Here is a 20,822-nt window from a genome sequence, read left to right as displayed (position 1 = left end):
TTTTTCAAAGCTACGTTTTGTGCTGTTTTGTGCTGTTTTTTTCATTTGTGTTACTGTTTGATCCTGCAATCCTCCCTGTTCAGTTATATTTGCAAGAGATTTCAGAACACATATTGATCTGAGCTTTATAAAAGAGCTTTTCTAAAAGCTAAGTTTTGTTCATCTTGTGTTACTGTCAGATCTTGCAGGTTCGCTGTTCAGTGATATTTGATAGGCATCTCAGTTCAAATTTTGTTTAGTTTTCCCTAAAGAGCTTTTATAAAAGCTAAGTTTTGTGTTCAGTTTAGTTAAATTTTGTGTAGTAAGTGTACACACTGTTAGTGTACATTTATTTCATCTAGCTTAGCTTAGTGTGTGTTTAGTGTCTGTGTTTTGTGTTTAAAAAAAAAAAAAAAAAAAAAAGTTAGTGTTTGTTTAGTGCTTTTTTTTTTTTTCTTTAATTTTGTAGTCCTTGTCTGGTGTACTACTTTTCTTATAGTTTAGTAGCTGTCTGTGTACGTCTTTGTCTGCGTGCCTGTCTTGTAAAAAAACACAAAAACACATTTTGTTCACATTTTCCCCCCCAATAAAGTTTAACCCCCCCACACACATATCAGCAATTATGAGCGGCATCCGTGGCCGTGGCAGTAGGGGTAGGGGAGTTACTCCCAGTGCTGGATCGCTGCCAGCACGGGGTACCTCTCGTGCCCCTACTAGTGGTAGAGGATCGGGTGCAAGGGGAGTACGCCTGATCCGGGAGTTCTTCCCATCGGGCAGCCGCCCGATATTGCCATCTCAGGCTCAAGTAGTGGTGGACTACATGGGGCACAGCAGTGCCACTGAGTCGTCGGTCCCGACTCACAGTAGTACCACCATTACACCATTGCCTGTACTACCCCCCCCCAGCCCCCAAGAGTCCAGCATCTTACTGTTCGACAGCGACAGTGATAGGGATCTCTTGGGGGAGGCCATGCATCAGGCAGACCTCCAGCTCTGTCCTGATGGTCAGGACCTTTTTGAAGGGATGGATGAGGAGGATGGGATACCTGCTGGCAGTATCCCAGAGACATCCCTTCAAACTGGTGCTGCTGTTTTGGTGCAGGAAACAGCAGCACCTAGTCAGACCCAGGCGTGGGTGAGGGGACAGCGGAGCCAGGCTAGAGGCTCCATGTCACGTGGTTCCCTCAGACCAACACATCTCAGCCCTTGGTCTGACATCTCTGGGGGCGAAGAGGGTGACCCATCATGGTTGCCATCTGACGCGTCGGCTCACTACGTCAGTGACGACGGGGAAGGTAGGCACCCTGGTGAAACGGTGCGCCAGGTCACCACCAGGGAGACCATCGTCAGGGTCTCCACTGGTGATGGCAGCAGGAGGTGTCAGGAGGAGGAGCAGCAGCAGCAGCAGCAGCAGCAGGCAGCTCCACCTGTGCGCACCGAATCCCAGCAGGTGCAAGTAAGCGTCACCCCATCTGACAGGAGGGCGGTGCTGAAGTCACCTGTCTGGAATTTCTTTACCCTGGTGGCAGACAACCCTACCGTGGCCATCTGCCGGATTTGTAAAGTGAGGGTGAAGAGAGGGAAGTGTTTGGCTCGGGTGGGTACCACAGCCCTGAACCAGCACCTGAGGATAAACCACTGGGCGTTGTATGAGGAGATGAAGCGTGGTGGTGGTAGCAGCGCCACCACCACAAGTGAGCAGGGTACAGCAGCCCCTGCCACATCTTCATCTGTTTCCAGCAGGTCATGCCCCCCCGCTCCCTCTAGTAGAGGTACTGGTACCGGCAGCCAGACCTCTACTTCCACAGCACCCTCCACGTCTGTGTCCCGCACTGCCGTCCGGCGCCAGGCGTCGATTTCAGACGCCTTTGACCGCACCACTCCCTTCCCCCCTGGAGACCGACGTGTGCGTTCCCTCAATGGGCTCCTGGCAAGGGTTATTGCCCAACATCTGCTGCCCTTCAACATAGTTGACAGCAACCCCTTCAGGCAGATGTTGGAGCAGGCCCAACCCCAATGGCGTGTCCCCAGCCGCCATTTCTTTGCCAGGACTGGTGTCCCTGCCCTACACCAGCACATTGTGCAGAATGTAACCCTGTCGCTGGATCACGCTGTCAGCGACAGGGTTCATCTGACAATGGATGGCTGGACCAGCAGGCATGGGCAGGGACGCTACATCAGCTTCACGGCCCATTGGGTTTCCCTCCGAGGCGTCGGTGAGGGATCGTCGGCAACCGATCTTGTGGTGCCGCCCCGGGGTGTCCAGGGGAGAACTGCTGGTCTCCCTCAAGCCACTGTCTCCGCAGCTGCTGAGCCTCCCAGCAAGCGCCCCCGTAGCTACTCAAGTGTGGGGCACGTGCGCTGTCAGGCCGTGCTCCAGCTTGTTAGTTTAGGGGACCGGAGACACACTGCAGAAGAAGTGCTGAAAGCACTTCAAGCTCAGGTCCAGAAGTGGCTGACACCCCGGAGGCTCCAGCCAGGTATGGTTGTCTGCGATAACGGCAGCAACCTACTCGCCGCCCTCCATGCTGGCAGTCTGACGCACGTGCCCTGTCTGGCACATGTCCTCAACCTGGTGGTGCAGAAGTTCCTGCGCACTTATCCAGGGTTGAGTGACATTGTGGCAAAGGCGCGTAGGATTGCCAGCCACTTCAGGCGCTCCCCAACCGCTACCGCGTCCCTGTCCAAATTGCAGCGGAAGTACAATCTGCCCCTTCACAGGCTGATTGTGGACAGTGTGACGCGGTGGAACTCCACCCTCCACATGCTGAAGAGGTTGTGGGAGCAGCAAAGGGCGGTGAGGGAGTACCTGATGGAACTAGGCACTCAGAGGGCTTCACCACAACTCCCTTTCATCGCCTGTGCGCAGTGGGGGCAGATAAACCAGGTCTGCCAAGTGTTGTCCTCCTTCGAGCAGGCGACCAAGATGGTCAGCAGTGAGCAAATTGGCCTCAATAGCGTGCTGCCAATACTGTTCATGCTGGAGAGGACACTAGATCGCCTGCTCGAGGCTGGGGAGAGTGCCTTGGTGGAGCAGGAGGAGTCAGCAATGCTCCACCGAGACCAGGGCCAGGACCAGGAGGAGGAGGAGGAGGAGGAGGATGATGATGAAGAGGAGGAGGAGGTGGTTGCTGGTGTCGTCCCGGAGTCAGGGCCTGGTCAGGAGGGAGAGCCGGTGTTGGGGGCACCGATAGTCCGGGGGTTGGGCATGTCTGAGTTTGACCAGCAGCGCCTCAGGGAAGAAGAGTCGCACCTCATTCACCTGGCCAGCATTGAGGAGTCACAGCGGGCTGTGCTCTTCCCCATGGCTGCCCACATGCTCAGATGCCTCAGGAGGGACCCCCGGGTTAAGACCATCAAGACGAGGGATGATTTCTGGATGGCCACCCTTTTGGATCCCAGGTGCAAGGGGAAACTGGAGCAGTTCATCCCAGCCAGCCGGAGGCAGCACCGGATGGAGGAACTGCAGGCAGCCATTGTCAGACGGTTGGAGCAGGCAACTCCCCGGCCTCCAGTTGTCCCCCCTCATCTCACCCAACAGGTGGCTGCACCCAGCTGCAGCCGAGCAGGGGACCTAATGGAAGAGATGAGGATGTTCTTCCAAACCGAGCGACCCAGTACCACCACCAGCAGCAGCAGCAGCAGTCACCACCAGCGGCTGGCCCACATGGTGGCAGACTACATGGCGTCCGTCGGTGCTTCTGACAGTATGAGCACCGACGACCCCATGGAGTACTGGGTTGCCAGATTGGACACCTGCCGCGAGCTCGCTCAGTATGCGCTGGAGTTATTGTCTTGCCCCCCCTCCAGCGTACTATCTGAGCGGACATTCAGCGCGGCAGGTGGGGTGGTCACGGACAAGAGGACCCGTCTGTCCACAGAGTCCGTGGACAGACTCACATTCATAAAGATGAATGAGTCCTGGATCGGCGGTGACTTTCTGGCACCCGTCGTCGGTTCAGGGCGCTGAAGGGTCCCTTGCCATGCATTCCCTGATGAAGCCCCGGACCTGATGTATTTACAGTGCTGAATATAACTATTTCAACATCAGAGAAAATCAATGTTAATATTTGGTACAGTAGGCTTTCTTTGCAATTACAGCGGTCAAACATTTCTTGTAGTTTTACACCAGCTTTGCACACACTGGAGGAGGGATTTTGGCCCACTCCTCCACACAGATCTTCTCTACATCAGTCATGTTTCTGGGCTATCGCTGAGAAACACGGAGTTTGAGCTCCCTCCAAAGATTCTCTATTGGGTTTAGGTCTGGAGACTGGCTAGGCCACGCCAGAACCTTGATATGCTCCTTACAGAGCCAATCCTTGGTTATCCTGGCTGTGTGCTTTGGGTCATTCTCATGTTGGAAGACCCAGCCTCGACCCATCTTCAAAGCTCTAACTCAGGGAAGGAGGTTGTTGCCCAAAATCTTGCAATACATGGCCCCGGTCATCCTCTCCTTAATACAGTGCAGTCACCCTGTCCCATGTGCAGAAAAACACCACCAAAGCATGATGCTACCACCCCCATGCTTCACATTAGGGATGGCGTTCTTGGCATGGTACTCATCATTATTCTTCCTCCGAACACGGTTAGTGAAATTATGATCAAAAAATTATATTATAGTCTCATCTGACCACATGATTTTCTCCCATGACTCCTTTGGATCAGTCAAGACAATTATGTCAGCAGTTATTTCACACCCTATATACTCTTATTAAGACTGCTGTACATCATGGCAACTCCTGCCCATGTGATATGACTCTGTATCAACTACTACTGTTAATACTACTACTGCTGCTTCTGCTGCTGCTGCTGCCCAGTCAAGACACCTATGTCAGCAGTTATTTGACACTCTATATACTCCTATTCCTACTGCTGTTCATGATGGCACCTCCTGCCCATGTGATATGACTCTGTATCAACTACTACTGTTAATACTACTGCTGCTTCTGCTGCTGCTGCCCAGTCAAGACACCTATGTCAGCAGTTATTTGACACTCTATATACTCCTATTCCTACTGCTGTTCATGATGGCACCTCCTGCCCATGTGATATGACTCTGTATCAACTACTACTGTTAATACTACTGCTGCTTCTGCTGCTGCTGCCCAGTCAAGACACCTATGTCAGCAGTTATTTGACACTCTATATACTCCTATTCCTACTGCTGTTCATCATGGCACCTCCTGCCCATGTGATATGACTCTGTATCAACTACTACTGTTAATACTACTGCTGCTTCTGCTGCTGCTGCCCAGTCAAGACACCTATGTCAGCAGTTATTTGACACTCTATATACTCCTATTCCTACTGCTGTTCATCATGGCACCTCCTGCCCATGTGATATGACTCTGTATCAACTACTACTGTTAATACTACTGCTGCTTCTGCTGCTGCTGCCCAGTCAATACACCTATGTCAGCAGTTATTTGACACTCTATATACTCCTATTCCTACTGCTGTTCATGATGGCACCTCCTGCCCATGTGATATGACTCTGTATCAACTACTACTGTTAATACTACTGCTGCTTCTGCTGCTGCTGCCCAGTCAAGACACCTATGTCAGCAGTTATTTGACACTCTATATACTCCTATTCCTACTGCTGTTCATCATGGCACCTCCTGCCCATGTGATATGACTCTGTATCAACTACTACTGTTAATACTACTGCTGCTTCTGCTGCTGCTGCCCAGTCAATACACCTATGTCAGCAGTTATTTGACACTCTATATACTCCTATTCCTACTGCTGTTCATGATGGCACCTCCTGCCCATGTGATATGACTCTGTATCAACTACTACTGTTAATACTACTGCTGCTTCTGCTGCTGCTGCCCAGTCAAGACACCTATGTCAGCAGTTATTTGACACTCTATATACTCCTATTCCTACTGCTGTTCATCATGGCACCTCCTGCCCATGTGATATGACTCTGTATCAACTACTACTGTTAATACTACTGCTGCTTCTGCTGCTGCTGCCCAGTCAATACACCTATGTCAGCAGTTATTTGACACTCTATATACTCCTATTCCTACTGCTGTTCATGATGGCACCTCCTGCCCATGTGATATGACTCTGTATCAACTACTACTGTTAATACTACTGCTGCTTCTGCTGCTGCTGCCCAGTCAAGACACCTATGTCAGCAGTTATTTGACACTCTATATACTCCTATTCCTACTGCTGTTCATCATGGCACCTCCTGCCCATGTGATATGACTCTGTATCAACTACTACTGTTAATACTACTGCTGCTTCTGCTGCTGCTGCCCAGTCAATACACCTATGTCAGCAGTTATTTGACACTCTATATACTCCTATTCCTACTGCTGTTCATGATGGCACCTCCTGCCCATGTGATATGACTCTGTATCAACTACTACTGTTAATACTACTGCTGCTTCTGCTGCTGCTGCCCAGTCAAGACACCTATGTCAGCAGTTATTTGACACTCTATATACTCCTATTCCTACTGCTGTTCATCATGGCACCTCCTGCCCATGTGATATGACTCTGTATCAACTACTACTGTTAATACTACTGCTGCTTCTGCTGCTGCTGCCCAGTCAATACACCTATGTCAGCAGTTATTTGACACTCTATATACTCCTATTCCTACTGCTGTTCATGATGGCACCTCCTGCCCATGTGATATGACTCTGTATCAACTACTACTGTTAATACTACTGCTGCTTCTGCTGCTGCTGCCCAGTCAAGACACCTATGTCAGCAGTTATTTGACACTCTATATACTCCTATTCCTACTGCTGTTCATCATGGCACCTCCTGCCCATGTGATATGACTCTGTATCAACTACTACTGTTAATACTACTGCTGCTTCTGCTGCTGCTGCCCAGTCAAGACACCTATGTCAGCAGTTATTTGACACTCTATATACTCCTATTCCTACTGCTGTTCATGATGGCACCTCCTGCCCATGTGATATGACTCTGTATCAACTACTACTGTTAATACTACTGCTGCTTCTGCTGCTGCTGCCCAGTCAAGACACCTATGTCAGCAGTTATTTGACACTCTATATACTCCTATTCCTACTGCTGTTCATGATGGCACCTCCTGCCCATGTGATATGACTCTGTATCAACTACTACTGTTAATACTACTACTGCTGCTTCTGCTGCCCAGTCAAGACACCTATGTCAGCAGTTATTTCACACCCTATATACTCTTATTAAGACTGCTGTTCATCATGGCACCTCTTGCCCGAGTGATTTGACACTGTATTGTCAATGTCTACTACTACTATTACAGCTCAGTCAAGACACCTGTGTCCCAATTTTTTGGTACACTATTGAATACTATGACCACTACTGATGCTGTAAAGTATTCCCCAAGTGTTTTTATGCTATGTATTACTATTACCACTACTGCTTGTAAATCATGCCTGTGTGATACTTAGTGGGAATGCTTTAATAAGCATTCCTAGTATGGATACCCGTAAATGTATTAATCTTAATTAGTGTGAATGCTTTAATAAACATTTCCAGTATTGATATCCGTAAATTTAGTAATCTTATTATTCCTTAAGTTTTTTGGTTCTGCGTAACTTCGGCATACTTTCAGCTATTGAGACCATTCAACTGTAAAAATGTTCGTCTCGTTCAGCTAATGATGGGACTTCTTCAAGTTTTTTTCTACTTTTTACACTTTTATAAATTTTAAGCTTTTAGACCCTTTTTTTAAACATTGAAGTCAATGAGAACATCCTTTTCCCCTTTGAATTCACATGCCATGCCAAAAGTTTCAGCTACTTCATACTTTCACTTACAGACACTGAAAAAACTTTAAAGCGGTCACAAAATATTTAGCTATCCGGCTATGACTTTTCAGATCGTTATCGTTTACAATTTTTTGGTGAAAACGCAATTTACGTTTTGCGAATTTTTCACAAAAATGCAATAGGTTATAATGTAATCCTATGGAGGGGATTTAGAGTCTGTCATGTGACCTTAACATTGGAGATCTTTGTAATTAAAAATATCTTTACAAAAAGGGGAAACAAATTGGTCTCACGCCCACAAGATCTACTTTTCATACACAATTTTTAGATCAAAACGTAGCTATGCTTGTCTGGTTTATGGCAATGTGACCAATTCTGCGATACGTATTTTAGTTTTAATTATTGGAGCAACAGCCAGAAATTATGTCTCATAGACTCTCATGTGAAATTATCTAAAAAATGTTGCTGCAGAACTCACAAAGACGCTCTTTTCTAAATCGCAGAAATGGCCACATTTTTAAGTTTATCTACATAAATTTCATATCGATGCGTTTACAAGGGCCGTGTATTTCAAACGGTGTAGTCGTTGTATCAATTGCATGTACGTTTGAGGATTTATTAAGCTTTGTTTGGAGGCTTAAATCATGTATTAGATCTGTGAATTAAAAGCGTTTGTAATGTTATTTCTTTCCATAAATAACTTTCCTGACCTCAGTGCAATATTCCTCCTCACTGACCTGGGGGGGAGGGGAAACCTATTGAGGGGGGAGGGGCGACCAGGAAGTCAGCATACTCTATACTTTGCAGATAGAGAAAGAAGCTGTGTGTCCTAAAGATAGTGTAGTGGTTATGGTGAATGTCTTTGGCAAGGGGCTCACCAATTAAGCTATTCAGCATTCCCACTCGCATTTTCCTCAGGAAATGCATTGTCTAGTTATATTATATTTTAATACTCCTGCTGCTGCCTCCATGCTGAGTAAAGCTTCATGACCTTTCTGGCACAGCGGATCCACCAACAGCCTCCGCTACAAGCTACCAGACCGGACTACCAGACCGGATCTAAACAGCAAGTGTAACTATAACAATGAACCTTATGTTAAACCCTGTTTTGCGGCATTTATACTGCAACCATTGGGCTGACTGCAAGAGCTCATCTGCATTCTCTCTCTTTCTTGCTCTCCCTCTCTCTCTCTTTGTATATATATATATATATATATTGTTGCTTTTGTTATGTTCATTTTTCAACAGTTTATTTTGTGTTCGTCGTGTCTGTGTCGTGTGCTTTAGTTTGTCCTAGGTTAATGTTAAATAAAATAATAGTATAAAATGTTTTTGCTTATTATGAAGTTAAATGTGTTGATGTTGATTTGTTTGATGTGAAGTTAGATGTGTTGAAAAACCTACAACTCTATCTCAAAAAGAAATGAAACATTTCCAAAAAATAAGTTTTTTTAATACAAAAATAAATTTAAATATAGCTCTCAATCCGTTTTTGAATGCGGTGCATTTCCGCAATCTGACCCGATAGCTGCTGCTCTAGCAGAGCATTTTGTTGGTTGAGGTAGCTCATCTTACGCTGGTTCTGAAGGATCTTCTGGTGCGTCTTTTCAATGAGTATATTTTGCCTCTTCAGATCTCTTGATGCTTTTAGGATATAATAAAAAAACATTTGGATTTCAAATAACGTTACCAAATAAATAAATATTTTTTTTTGCTTATTAATCAATCATTATCATGTGTATACACTTGTTATGTGTCTAACACATCCCGGGAGTGCAGAATTATTAGGCAAATGAGTATTTGGACCACATCATCCTCTTTATGCATGTTGTCTTACTCCAAGCTGTATAGGCTCGAAAGCCTACTACAGATTAGGCATATTAGGTAATGTACATCTCTGTAATGAGAAGGTGTGTGGTCTAATGACATCAACACTCTATATCAGGTGTGCATAATTATTAGTCAATTTCCTTTTCTTTGGCAAAATTGGCCAAAAGAAGGATTTGACAGACTCTGAAAAGTCCAAAATAGAGAGATATCTAGCAGAGGGATGCAGCACTCTTAAAGTTGCAAAGCTTCTGAAGCGTGATCATCAAACAAAAGAAGCGTGTGGAAAAACAAAGGTGCAAAATAACTGCCCATGAACTGAGAAAAGTTAAGCGTGCAGCTGCCAAGATGCCACTTGCCACAAGATTGGCCATATTTCAGAGCTGCAACATCACTGGGGTGCCCAAAAGCACAAGGTGTGCAATACCCAGAGACATGGCCAAGGTAAGAAAGGCTGAAAGACGATGACCACTGAACAAGACACACAAGCTGCAACGTCAAGACTGTGCCAATAAATATCTCAAGAAAGATTTTTCTAAGGTTTTATGGACTGCTGAAATGAGAGTGAGTCTTGATGGGCCAGATGGAAGAGCCCGTGGCTGGATTGGTAAAGGGCAGGGAGCTCCAGTCCGACTCAGACGCCAGCAAGGTGGTGGTGGAGTACTGGTTTGGGCTGGTATCATCAAAGATGAGCTTGTGGGGCCTTTTCGGATTGAGGATGGAGTCAAGCTCAACTCCCAGTCCTACTGCCAGATTATGGAAGAGACCTTCTTCAAGCAGTGGTACAGGAAAAAGTCACCATCCTTCAAGAAAAACATGATTTTCATGCAGGACAATGCTCCATCACACGTGTCAAAGTACTCCACAGCGTGGCTGGCAAGAAAGGGTATTAAATAAAAAAAAGTAATGACATGGCCTCCTTGTTCACCTGATCTGAACCCCATTGAGAACCTGTGGTCCATCATCAAATGTGGGATTTACAAGGAGGGAAAACAGTACACCTCTCTGAACAGTGTCTGGCAGGCTGTGGTTGCTGCTGCACGCAATGTTGATGGTGAACAGATCAAAACACTGACAGAATCCATGGATGTCAGGCTTTTGAGTGTCCTTGCAAAGAAAGGTGGCTATATTGGTCACTGATTTGTTTTTGTTTTGTTTTTAAATGTCAGAAATGTGTATTTGTGAATGTTGAGATGTTATATTGGTTTCACTGTTAAAAATAAATCATTGAAATGGCTATCTATTTATTTTTTGGTTAAGTTGCCTAATAATTCTGCACAGTAATAGTAGTCACCTGCACACACAGATATCCCCCGAAAATAACTAACACTAAAAACAAACTAAAAACTACTTCCAAAAAAATTCAGCTTTGATATTAATGAGTTTTTGGGGTTCATTGAGAACATGGTTGTTGTTCAATAATAAAATGAATCCTCAAAAAATACAACTTGCCTAATAATTATGCACTACCTGTATACTTCTAGCATCAATACCATATTATGGTTCTACAATCTGACAGGTGCGCTTTATATGTTGTCCATTTTTATATCTACATTTTGTTGTTGAAATGTTATTAATCATTGTGCACATATTTACCTTCCTGAATGAGGCTCACAGGACCGCTCTCTTCCTCCTGCTCTTCTGCTTGAGAAGTTGGGGTGGTGGGGGGGGGAAGCTCCTCAGCTTGCTCCTCAACAGGAGCTGGGGTTGGGGAGTGGGAGGGCCCTGGCTGCTCCTCCTCATCCATGTCCTCCTCTGCCGCATCCTCCTCTGCCGCATCCTCCTCCTCCTCCTCATCGGCCTGGCGCCTTCTGCGCTTGGCGCGGACAACTGGCATTGGAGCTCCTATAATAACACAATGTTCATATATTATAAAAATGTTTTCTAATGACGTATGCAAATTCTGTGTACTGTGCTGTATTGTATATGAATACAAATTGATTTATATAGACAGTTAACCAATGGGACAATGTTATATTAAAGGGTCTTGTGGGCACTACAGGGGACTGAGCGTGAGCTGGGATGCAACCATGTTAAAATGAGCTGTTTTTGTCTCCTTTGTTTTGTTCAGACCATCTCATGTTAAAAAAAGGGCCTGATGGAGCACACGGGATTACTATAACAACCCCACTCCTAACACAGGAATTTAGTGGTAATCTATATATATAAAACTCAACGTGTGTGTGTGCATAAATGTATGTATGTATGTATGTATGTATGTATGTTCCAGCATCACGTACAAACGGCTAAAGATATTTATATGAAACTTGGCACACAGGTTACTTATATGTCAGCCACAAACATAGGATAGGTGGTTTAAACCTTACCCACCCCCACTTGCCATGGTCGGGGTTTTTCTTTAAAGTCCCATGCAAAGCAATGGGAAAATTATGTTCCCACATAACTTCTGTGTTCCTGTCTGCTGCCCCATGTCTTTTTTCAACAGTACTATGAATACCTTGGCCGGTGGTGATATATGTTAGCACAACATGGCATCTTGGTTAACAACATCTGACCTTACATGAATTACATATGACCTTACATAACTGTCACCAAAGGAGCTGCGGTGGCTCCACGCGATTGCCACTGCACTGACAACTGATTCACCTCTGCAGCTAGGGGTTCGGATCCCGCTCTCGGCTACCTGTGAATTGAGTTTGGTGGTCTCAGCCCCGCCACTGGTGGGTGTGCTATGCGAGGTTGGGTTGGGAGGACCCCCTCACACCCGCCATTGCCAACCGGGGCATGGAGAAAGGTGGCAGATTGCCTCTGGGGGAGGCCTCCCAACTCCTGCAGGCCGGCTCCTCTCTCTTTCGAGTTCACGCACAAAATACACTTTTTTAAAAAAAAACATAACTGTCAACAATAACTTACCTGGATGATATTTAGCCCGAAGACGTCTGACATTACCCATTTGGCGCCTCTTTAGATCAGACCACTTCTTAACAATGGCCTTGTGGTCATGATGGCCGCCAAAGTCAGCGATTAGGGCGCTGACCACAGCCCTTTTCTGTGGCTGCCGCCGCAGGTCATCGTATCCTGTTTCCAGGAACTTCTGCAAGATGAAGAACAAAGTATATTGTAATACTTCTGTTGACAGCCTTATGGATATATGACGTAAATGTATGCTATTCAACAATTGGAAGCATTCTCGCCTTATTAATCAATGACAGGGGTAACATGAAAGATTTTATATCCTGCCATTTCGGTCGCCACCTTTTTTGCATAAATATAGCAGCCATTATCATTTGCATAATTATGAATATATTATTAACAACACAGGATACACGTATAGGGGAGATATGCGTTGCTAACTCTTTTCCCTGTCAGGAGCCTAACGCCCCGGGGGGTCAGAGACGGGACCTTTTTCGGAGGACCACTGACGTATGTACCAGTCGCAGTTTTTTGTGATGTCACTCTTTAGGTGTGTGCACATTTTTCACTGCATCCGGGTGGAGTTTTTGGGTTGTGTTTTGCACGCCACAGGCTTTTCAACAGGAAAAAAACAGCTGGAGGCAGAATGGTTGCAAAACACTACGTGTTTGTTACTTAACTCTGGGTTTCAAGACCAGTCCACCTCCAGCTGTTGCAAAACTACTACTCCCATCAGCCACGGTCTGTCAGTGCATGCTAAGAATTTTACTTTTGCTGCATTTAGGGTGCCACAGTTTAGAGACCCGTGCATAAAGGCCTGAAAAATGGGGGCCTGCAGAACTTACAATACTAGAAGTGCCAGCATTCCCAGGCATGCTGGAAGTTGTAGTTCTGCAACATCTAAAGGGCAATATGTATTCGAACGTCCTTGGGCCTTGAGGACACTGAAGTCAGGACGTTCGCATACGTCCTATGTCCAAAAAAATTTTAAATTCATTATGCTAAATAACAAGGAAAAGTGCCTAAATACACATTTGCCAACCAGGGTGTCTGCAGCTGTCCAGGCATGCTGGGACTTGTAGTTTTGTAAAAGCAGGAGACACATTTTTTGTGAAATACTAATATATGATCATATATACTAACTTTTAAACTAGACTTAAATGCTGGGCTGGGCTGGGACTTGTAGTTTTGTAAAAGCAGGAGACACATTTTTGGTTAAATACTAATATCTGATCATATATACTAACTTTTAAACTAGACTTAAATGCAGTTGAAGATGATGAAATAACAGTGGTCAAAATACTTACACAAATCAGCAACTTTTCCTCAGACTTAGTGAAATTGCTTCCAACCATGTTGCTGTGTGATTGCGCTGCGATCATAAGTTGGAAACTGGCAAGGCTCCAGGAAATGGTCGCGTGTTGTTCGCGTGTTGATTGCGCTGCTTGGACCGAGATGGGTCCATATGGCTTCGGCTGTATGGACCACAGTAACTCTTTTCCCTGTCAGGAGCCTAGGAGCCTAACGCCCCGGGGGGTCAGAGACGGGACCTTTTCGGAGGACCACTGACGTATGCAACCGTCGCAGTTTTTTGTGATGTCACTCTTTAGGTGTGTGCAAATTTTTCCTTGCACCGGGTGGAGTTTTTGGGTTGTGTTTTGCACGCCACAGGCTTTTCAACAGAAAATAACCAGCTGGAGGCAGAATGGTTGCAAAACACTACGGGTTTGTTACCTAACTCTGGGTTTCAAGACCAGTCCACCTCCAGCTGTTGCAAAACTACTACTCCCATCAGCCACGGTCTTTCAGTGCATGCTAAGAATTTTACTTTTGCTGCATCTAGGGTGCCACAGTTTAGAGACCCGTGCATAAAGGCCTGAAAAATGTGGGCCTGCAGAACTTACAATACTAGAAGTGCCAGCATTCCCAGGCATGCTGGAAGTTGTAGTTCTGCAACATCTAAAGGGCAATATGTATTCGAACGTCCTTGGGCCTTGAGGACACTGAAGTCAGGACGTTCGCATACGTCCTATGTCCAAAAAAATTTTAAATTCATTATGCTAAATAACAAGGAAAAGTGCCTAAATACACATTTGCCAACCAGGGTGTCTGCAGCTGTCCAGGCATGCTGGGACTTGTAGTTTTGTAAAAGCAGGAGACACATTTTTGGTTAAATACTAATATCTGATCATATATACTAACTTTTAAACTAGACTTAAATGCAGTTGAAGATGATGAAATAACAGTGGTCAAAATACTTACACAAATCAGCAACTTTTCCTCAGACTTTGTGAAATTGCTTCCCACCATGTTGCTGTAATATTGGGAAACTGGCAAGGCTCCAGGAAATGGTCGCGTGTTGTTCGCGCAATTGCGCATGCGCGATCGAAAAATCGCAATCGCAATATGTATTTTGGTTAAAATATCATACATATTCGATTTCAGAGTGCTGCTACAGCAGTTTTCGAAATATCTGCAATAAATTTCGCATTCGCATGTTGCGATATTTCGATAAAATATCAGGAATATTCTGAGCCAATCAGAGCGCTCCTCCAGCATATCTCGAAATTGCGCAATAAATATCGCATTCGCATGTTGCGATATTTCGATAAAATATCAGGAATATTCTGAGCCAATCAGAGCGCTCCTCCAGCATATCTCGAAATTGCGCAATAAATATCGCATTCGCATGTTGCGATATTTAGATAAAATATCACGAATATTCTGAGCCAATCAGAGCGCTCCTCCAGCATATCTCGAAATTGCGCAATAAATATCGCATTCGCATGTTGCGATATTTCGATAAAATATCACGAATATTCTGAGCCAATCAGAGCGCTCCTCCAGCATATCTCGAAATTGCGCAATAAATATCGCATTCGCATGTTGCGATATTTCGATAAAATATCACGAATATTCTAAGCCAATCAGAGCGCTCCTACCGCAGTTATTAAAAAAAATCGCAATTATTTTCGCATTCGCAATAGCGAAAAATCGCATTCTATTAATTTCGATAAAATATCACGAATATTCGAATTTAGCGAATATATCTCGAATATTCGAATATATATTCGAGATATATCGCGAAATCGAATATGGCATATTCTGCTCAACACTATTGAGGATGAATGTGATAATATTCCTGTAAATAGTCATTAATGATCAGATAACTTTTACCTGTATACTCTCACATACCTGGAACATAGTAATCAAACACCGTCACTTTGGCAGGATGCAGGTTCTCCACGTGTGTGTCTTTTTCAATAGTGAAAACAAACTCTTTGCTCTGATGATCAAGCTTTAGGAGAAAACAATAGTGACAGTGATTAAGAATAAAGTAACAACCTGTGGTCAGCATCAGTATCTAAAAACTAAGAAACAAAAGAAGAACAAAGCACCGTTGCAAGCGGGGTATTGGTAGCAGGCTGAGTTCTTACAGTGAAACACCATGCAAATATTTTAAAATTCAATCCAGGTATCTATACATTAACCCTTTCGCTGCCAGAGCCATTTTTGCGATTTTTGCACACACGTTAAAAAAATATTTTTAGGCCTGAAGATTACACAAAACCCACAAATATTATATATTTCCTGAAAGCAGACACCTTAGGGAATAAAATAGTGGCAGTCGCAATTTTATGTCACACGTTACCGCAAAGGTCTAGGAAACACAAATTTTCAGTAAAAAATACAATAACGTGGATCTTAGGGCAAAAAAACACAATAAATTACCCAAATGTTTGATAAAATATAAAAGAGGAGGTTGCGCTGAGTAAATAAGAACCCAACATGCCAAACCTTAAATTTTGTTGCGCCCATGAAATGGCGTCAAACTTCAGTACTGTGTATTTTCTATAGGTGACGCATCAAAAGCCCCCTATAAATATCAGTTTAGTGTTATGTAGGAGGTCTTGTGGTAGCATTATTTCTCACAATCCGGCATGCGCAGCGATATGTAACATGTGTATCGCAACCTGCATGTCTCCCCTGTATTTTACTGAATGTTTTGCAAACATCCTTTTCCAGCTGAGCGAGCCGGGAACACCGACAGCTTGACCCAGAAGTGACATCAGAGACATTGATTCCAGATCATTAGAAGAAGGGGAGGAGAGCGGATGTGTGTTCACTCTTCTCCTTCCCCTCTACCCACCGACACCCGCCATGGACATCCTGGGCCAGCTGATGGGAGTCTGCCTGTCAGTTTCACACACAATTCCATTGGCTGCGGTCATCAGATTGTGTGTGATACCCCCCGCCATTAGGTCCGTACGACGTACAGACCTGGTGGCGAAAGGATTAAGGGACCCTTCACACTTTTGCATTTTGGTAACACCATGTACTCATTATAGCCTTGCGGTGCCACTCATTCTGAAGAGCCACTCATTCAGAAGAGCACCCCAATGCTGAGTGGCCAAAAAAGGTCAGGTCTGGTTTTAGTTGTGTTGAGGTCCATTGGCAGCCCATTGAAAAGGATGGTTTGAATTAATACAAAGTACATTAATATGCATGTAGTAATGCACCAGAATACACCCCAACGTTGTGAAGGGTCCTTCCTTAAATTACACTTGTTTTGGGAAAGTATAATGGCTCCCACAACTGACCATTTCTTCTGAAATGTTTCCTGACAGCACTGGTGTGCGCAGCCTATTGCATTAGAGTGTGCACCCCAAAGCTCAAACACGTGTGTGTGTGTGTGTGTGTGTGTGTGTGTGTGTGTGTGTGTGTATATATATTTACATAGTATCTCACAAAAGTGAGTACACCCCTCACATTTTTGTAAATATTTTATTATATCTTTTCATGTGACAACACTTAAGAAATTACACATTGCTACAATGTAAAGTAGTGAGTGTACAGCGTGTATAACAGTGTAAATTTGCTTCCCACTCAAAATAACTCAACATGCAGCCATTAATGTCTAAACTGTTGGCAACAAAAGTGGGTACACCCCTAACGTAAAATTTCCAAATTGGGTCCAATTATTCATTTTCTCTCCCCAGTGTCATGTGACTCGTTAGTGTTAGAAGGTCTTAGGTGTGTTAAATTTGATGTTATCGCTCTCACTCTCTCATACTGGTCACTGGAAGTTTAACATGGCACCTCATGGCAAAGAACTCTTTTAGGATCTGAAAAAAAGAATTGTTGCTCTACATAAAGATGGCATAGGCTATAAGAAGATTGCCAAGACCCTGAAACTGAGCTACAGCACGGTGGCCAAGACCATACAGCGGTTTAACAGGACAGGTTCCACTCAGAACAGGCCTCGCCATGATCGACCAAAGATGTTCAGTGCACGTGCTAAGCCTCATATCCAGAGGTTGTCTTTGGGAAATAGACGTATGAGTGATGCCAGCATTGCTGCAGAGGTTTAAGGAGTGGGGGTCAGCCTGTCAGTGCTCGGACCCTACGCCGCACACTGCATCAAATTGGTCTGCATGGCTGTCATCCCAGAAGCAAGCCTCTTCCATAGATGATGCACAAGAAAGCCCACAAACAGTTTTCTGAAGACAAGCAAACTAAGGACATGGATTACTGGAACCTGATCCTGGTCTGAGACCAAGATAAACTTATTTGGTTCAATTGGTGTCAGGTGTGTGTGGCAACAACCAGGTAATAAGTACAAAGAGAAGTGTGTCTTGCCTACAGTCAAGCATGGTGGTGGAAGTGTCATGGTCTGGGGCTGCATGAGTGCTGCCGCCACTGGGGAGCTACAGTTCATTGAGGGAACCATGAATGCCAACATGTACTGTGACATACTGAGGCAGAGCATAATCCCCCTCCCTTTGGAGACTGAGCTGCAGGGCAGTAGTCCAACATAATAAGGACCCCAAACACACCTCCAAGATGACCACTGCCTTGCTAAAGAAGCTGATGGTAAATGTGGTGGACTGTCTCCAGATCTAAACCCTATTGAGCATCTTTGGGTAATCCTCAAATGGAAGGTCTCTAACATCCATCAGCTCAATGATGTTGTCATGGAGGAGTGGAAGAGGACTCCAGTGGCAAGCTGTGAAGCTCTGGTGAACTCCATGCCCAAGAAGGTTAAGGCAGTGCTGAAAAATAATGGTGGCCACACAAAATATTGACACTTTGGGCCCAATTTGGACATTTTCTCTTAGGGGTGTACTCACCTTTGTTGCCAGCAGTTTAGACATTAATGGCTGTGTGTTGAGTTATGAGGAGACAGCAAATTTACACTGTTATACAAGCTATACACACACTACTTTACATTGTAACAAAGTGTAATTTGGCCCTACGGGCAATTTTGAATCGTTTGACAAGTGTTAAAATTGCTCCACAAATGCCTATTAAATTACAGTAAATGAACAAATCTTAACGCCCTGCAACCGCTGTGAAACTGCCTGCCAGAGCATTTGCGAGGCGTTACCATAGACTTGAAAGGGAGGAGTCAAACGCCTCCTGACTCGACGTGAGACTTAAATTTTGAAGCAACGCTAACGCTGTGTGTACAGTATAATGTGCTGTCTATTTATTGTATCTTGTGCATAGGTATTTGAGAGGCCTTTTTAACGCCTCTCAAACACCTGTGATCACTTTTAGTCCTATTACAAGGAATGTAAACATACCTTGTAATAGGAATAGGGCATGGCAGGTCTTCTTTGCAGTGAGATCGGGGGCCTATAAGTCCTCAGATCTTGCCTCTAGGCTGGAAAGCCTGAGATAAAAAAAAAACATGATATTGGCTTCCCACCTGAAGAAACAGCAGTGTTTACATCTCTCGAAGCCTGACACGATGTTATATTGTCTCGACCAGCCTCTGAAGGTCATAGAGATTGCCGAAGACCATCTGGTCCACGGTATTCTCTATGGTAAATGACCACCGCCAGTCAATTCATTCTCCGGCTCGTTGATCGCATGTGATTGTTTTTACATGACAGGGAATAACCAGCAGAAAAAAAGATGATATCTGTATGATGCCTGCAGCTCTCTCTACTGCCAGCCCCCCTGCTGAATTAGCAGCGCCAGACAGAGAAAACGATTTAATGATTTCAAAATATTGGGAGGTGCAGAACTTTAATAGAAAAAACAAACATAAACATACTGAATTAATACTCATTAAAAAATAATGTAATGGGCAGGTATTGTGACTACAAGATAACATACATATAAAAAATTAATATAGCTCTTACATGATCCAAGTAGATCTGGACCTCTCCAGGTAAGACATCTACTCTTCTTACATCGTAACGCCTATTCAGCTGGAATAAAAAGCATATTACAAGCATGAGTTCCTCTCAAAGATCTGTAAGAGCAATTGTGACCTAAAGAGCAGCTCTAATTTCTCATAGCAACCAATCAGATTCTTCCTTTCATTCTCTAATACTGCTTTATAAACATGAAATTAAGAATCTGAATGGCTGTTAAAAACAGTTCTTCCTTCTGACTTTTTCATAAAGTAAGCCTACATTGTGGTTGGCAGCTTCCTTGCCTTACCCACTTAAAGGATCAGTAAGGTGAAATGTGACTTATACCCCGTAGAGCTAAAATTGAATAATATATGCATCCCATGTTTTGAGTGAAGCCGTTGAGTGCCCCTGTGCTATTGATACAAACCTCCTCTGAATGGGCACACTAATGTGGTGCAGGAAATGCTGCGATCGGTGCGCGTTTCCGGCACCACATTCAAAATGCATTGCCCTTGTGATCCGCAGGGGGTGTCAGTGCAATCTAAACACCACCCCAAATGCAAGTCACAAACACAGTGTGTTTGCCAGCACCGGATCGCATGGTACAAAACAACCATGCAATCCAGTTGCAGTGAGGCGCCAAAATTGCTGCATGCAAGGCTTTGGTGCAATGCAGTGCGATTTGAGTCCATTCAAAATGAATGGGCTCAAATTGCACTGCACTGAATCACGTGTTGAATTAAACAGGAATGCGCTGTGGTTCCTGTGTGGTTCACATTCGGTTCATAGTGTAAACTGAGGCTCAGGAAAACGGTTTGCAGTTTCTACCTATTGCTTTGGTCTTCTGGGGTCCATCAGCGGCTGTCTGGGCTCCCCCCCTGCAAGAACTAACCTCCTTCATGGGAGCTCTCTCCCATGGGGATTAGTTCTTGTTGGCGTGCTCCCGTGATACAGTCTGAGGCTATAGCCGCCGACTGTATCACTCAGCCCCACCCCCCGGCACGCCGCGTCAATCATTTGATTGACAGCAGCATGAGCCAATGGCTGCGCTGCTATCAATCAACCAATGAATAAGCCGAGAAGCCCAGCCGAGAAGACAGCATGTTCACATCGTGGGACCTTTGAGGGGTTCAGGTAAGTAAACAGGGGCTCGGGGGGGGGCGCTTATCCTCAGATGTTTTTTCACCTTAATGCATAGAATGCATTAAGGTGAAAAAAACATGTACCTTTACAACCTTATAACTTA

The 20,822-nt window shown here is 44.7% G+C and overlaps 1 protein-coding gene across 2 annotated transcripts in view; it reads right to left on the bottom strand.

Annotated features, from left to right (window-relative positions):
* The window catches only part of LOC120946921 (alpha-2-macroglobulin-like protein 1), a 221,074-nt gene that overhangs the window by 9,744 nt on the left and 190,508 nt on the right, over positions 1-20,822 (bottom strand). For both annotated transcript variants that reach the window (XM_040361745.1, XM_040361746.1), the window contains exons 33-34: positions 19,580-19,648; positions 15,624-15,726 (exon numbers count right to left, since the gene is read on the bottom strand). In XM_040361745.1, the coding sequence (XP_040217679.1) occupies positions 15,624-15,726; positions 19,580-19,648 (172 nt within the window). The remainder of the gene's footprint in view (positions 1-15,623; positions 15,727-19,579; positions 19,649-20,822) is intronic.

The sequence above is a fragment of the Rana temporaria genome, chromosome 8 (genome assembly GCF_905171775.1).
Source record: "Rana temporaria chromosome 8, aRanTem1.1, whole genome shotgun sequence".
NCBI lineage: Eukaryota > Metazoa > Chordata > Amphibia > Anura > Ranidae > Rana > Rana temporaria.
Note: the sequence above shows the minus strand (reverse complement) of the source record. Positions and strands in the feature narration are given on the sequence as shown.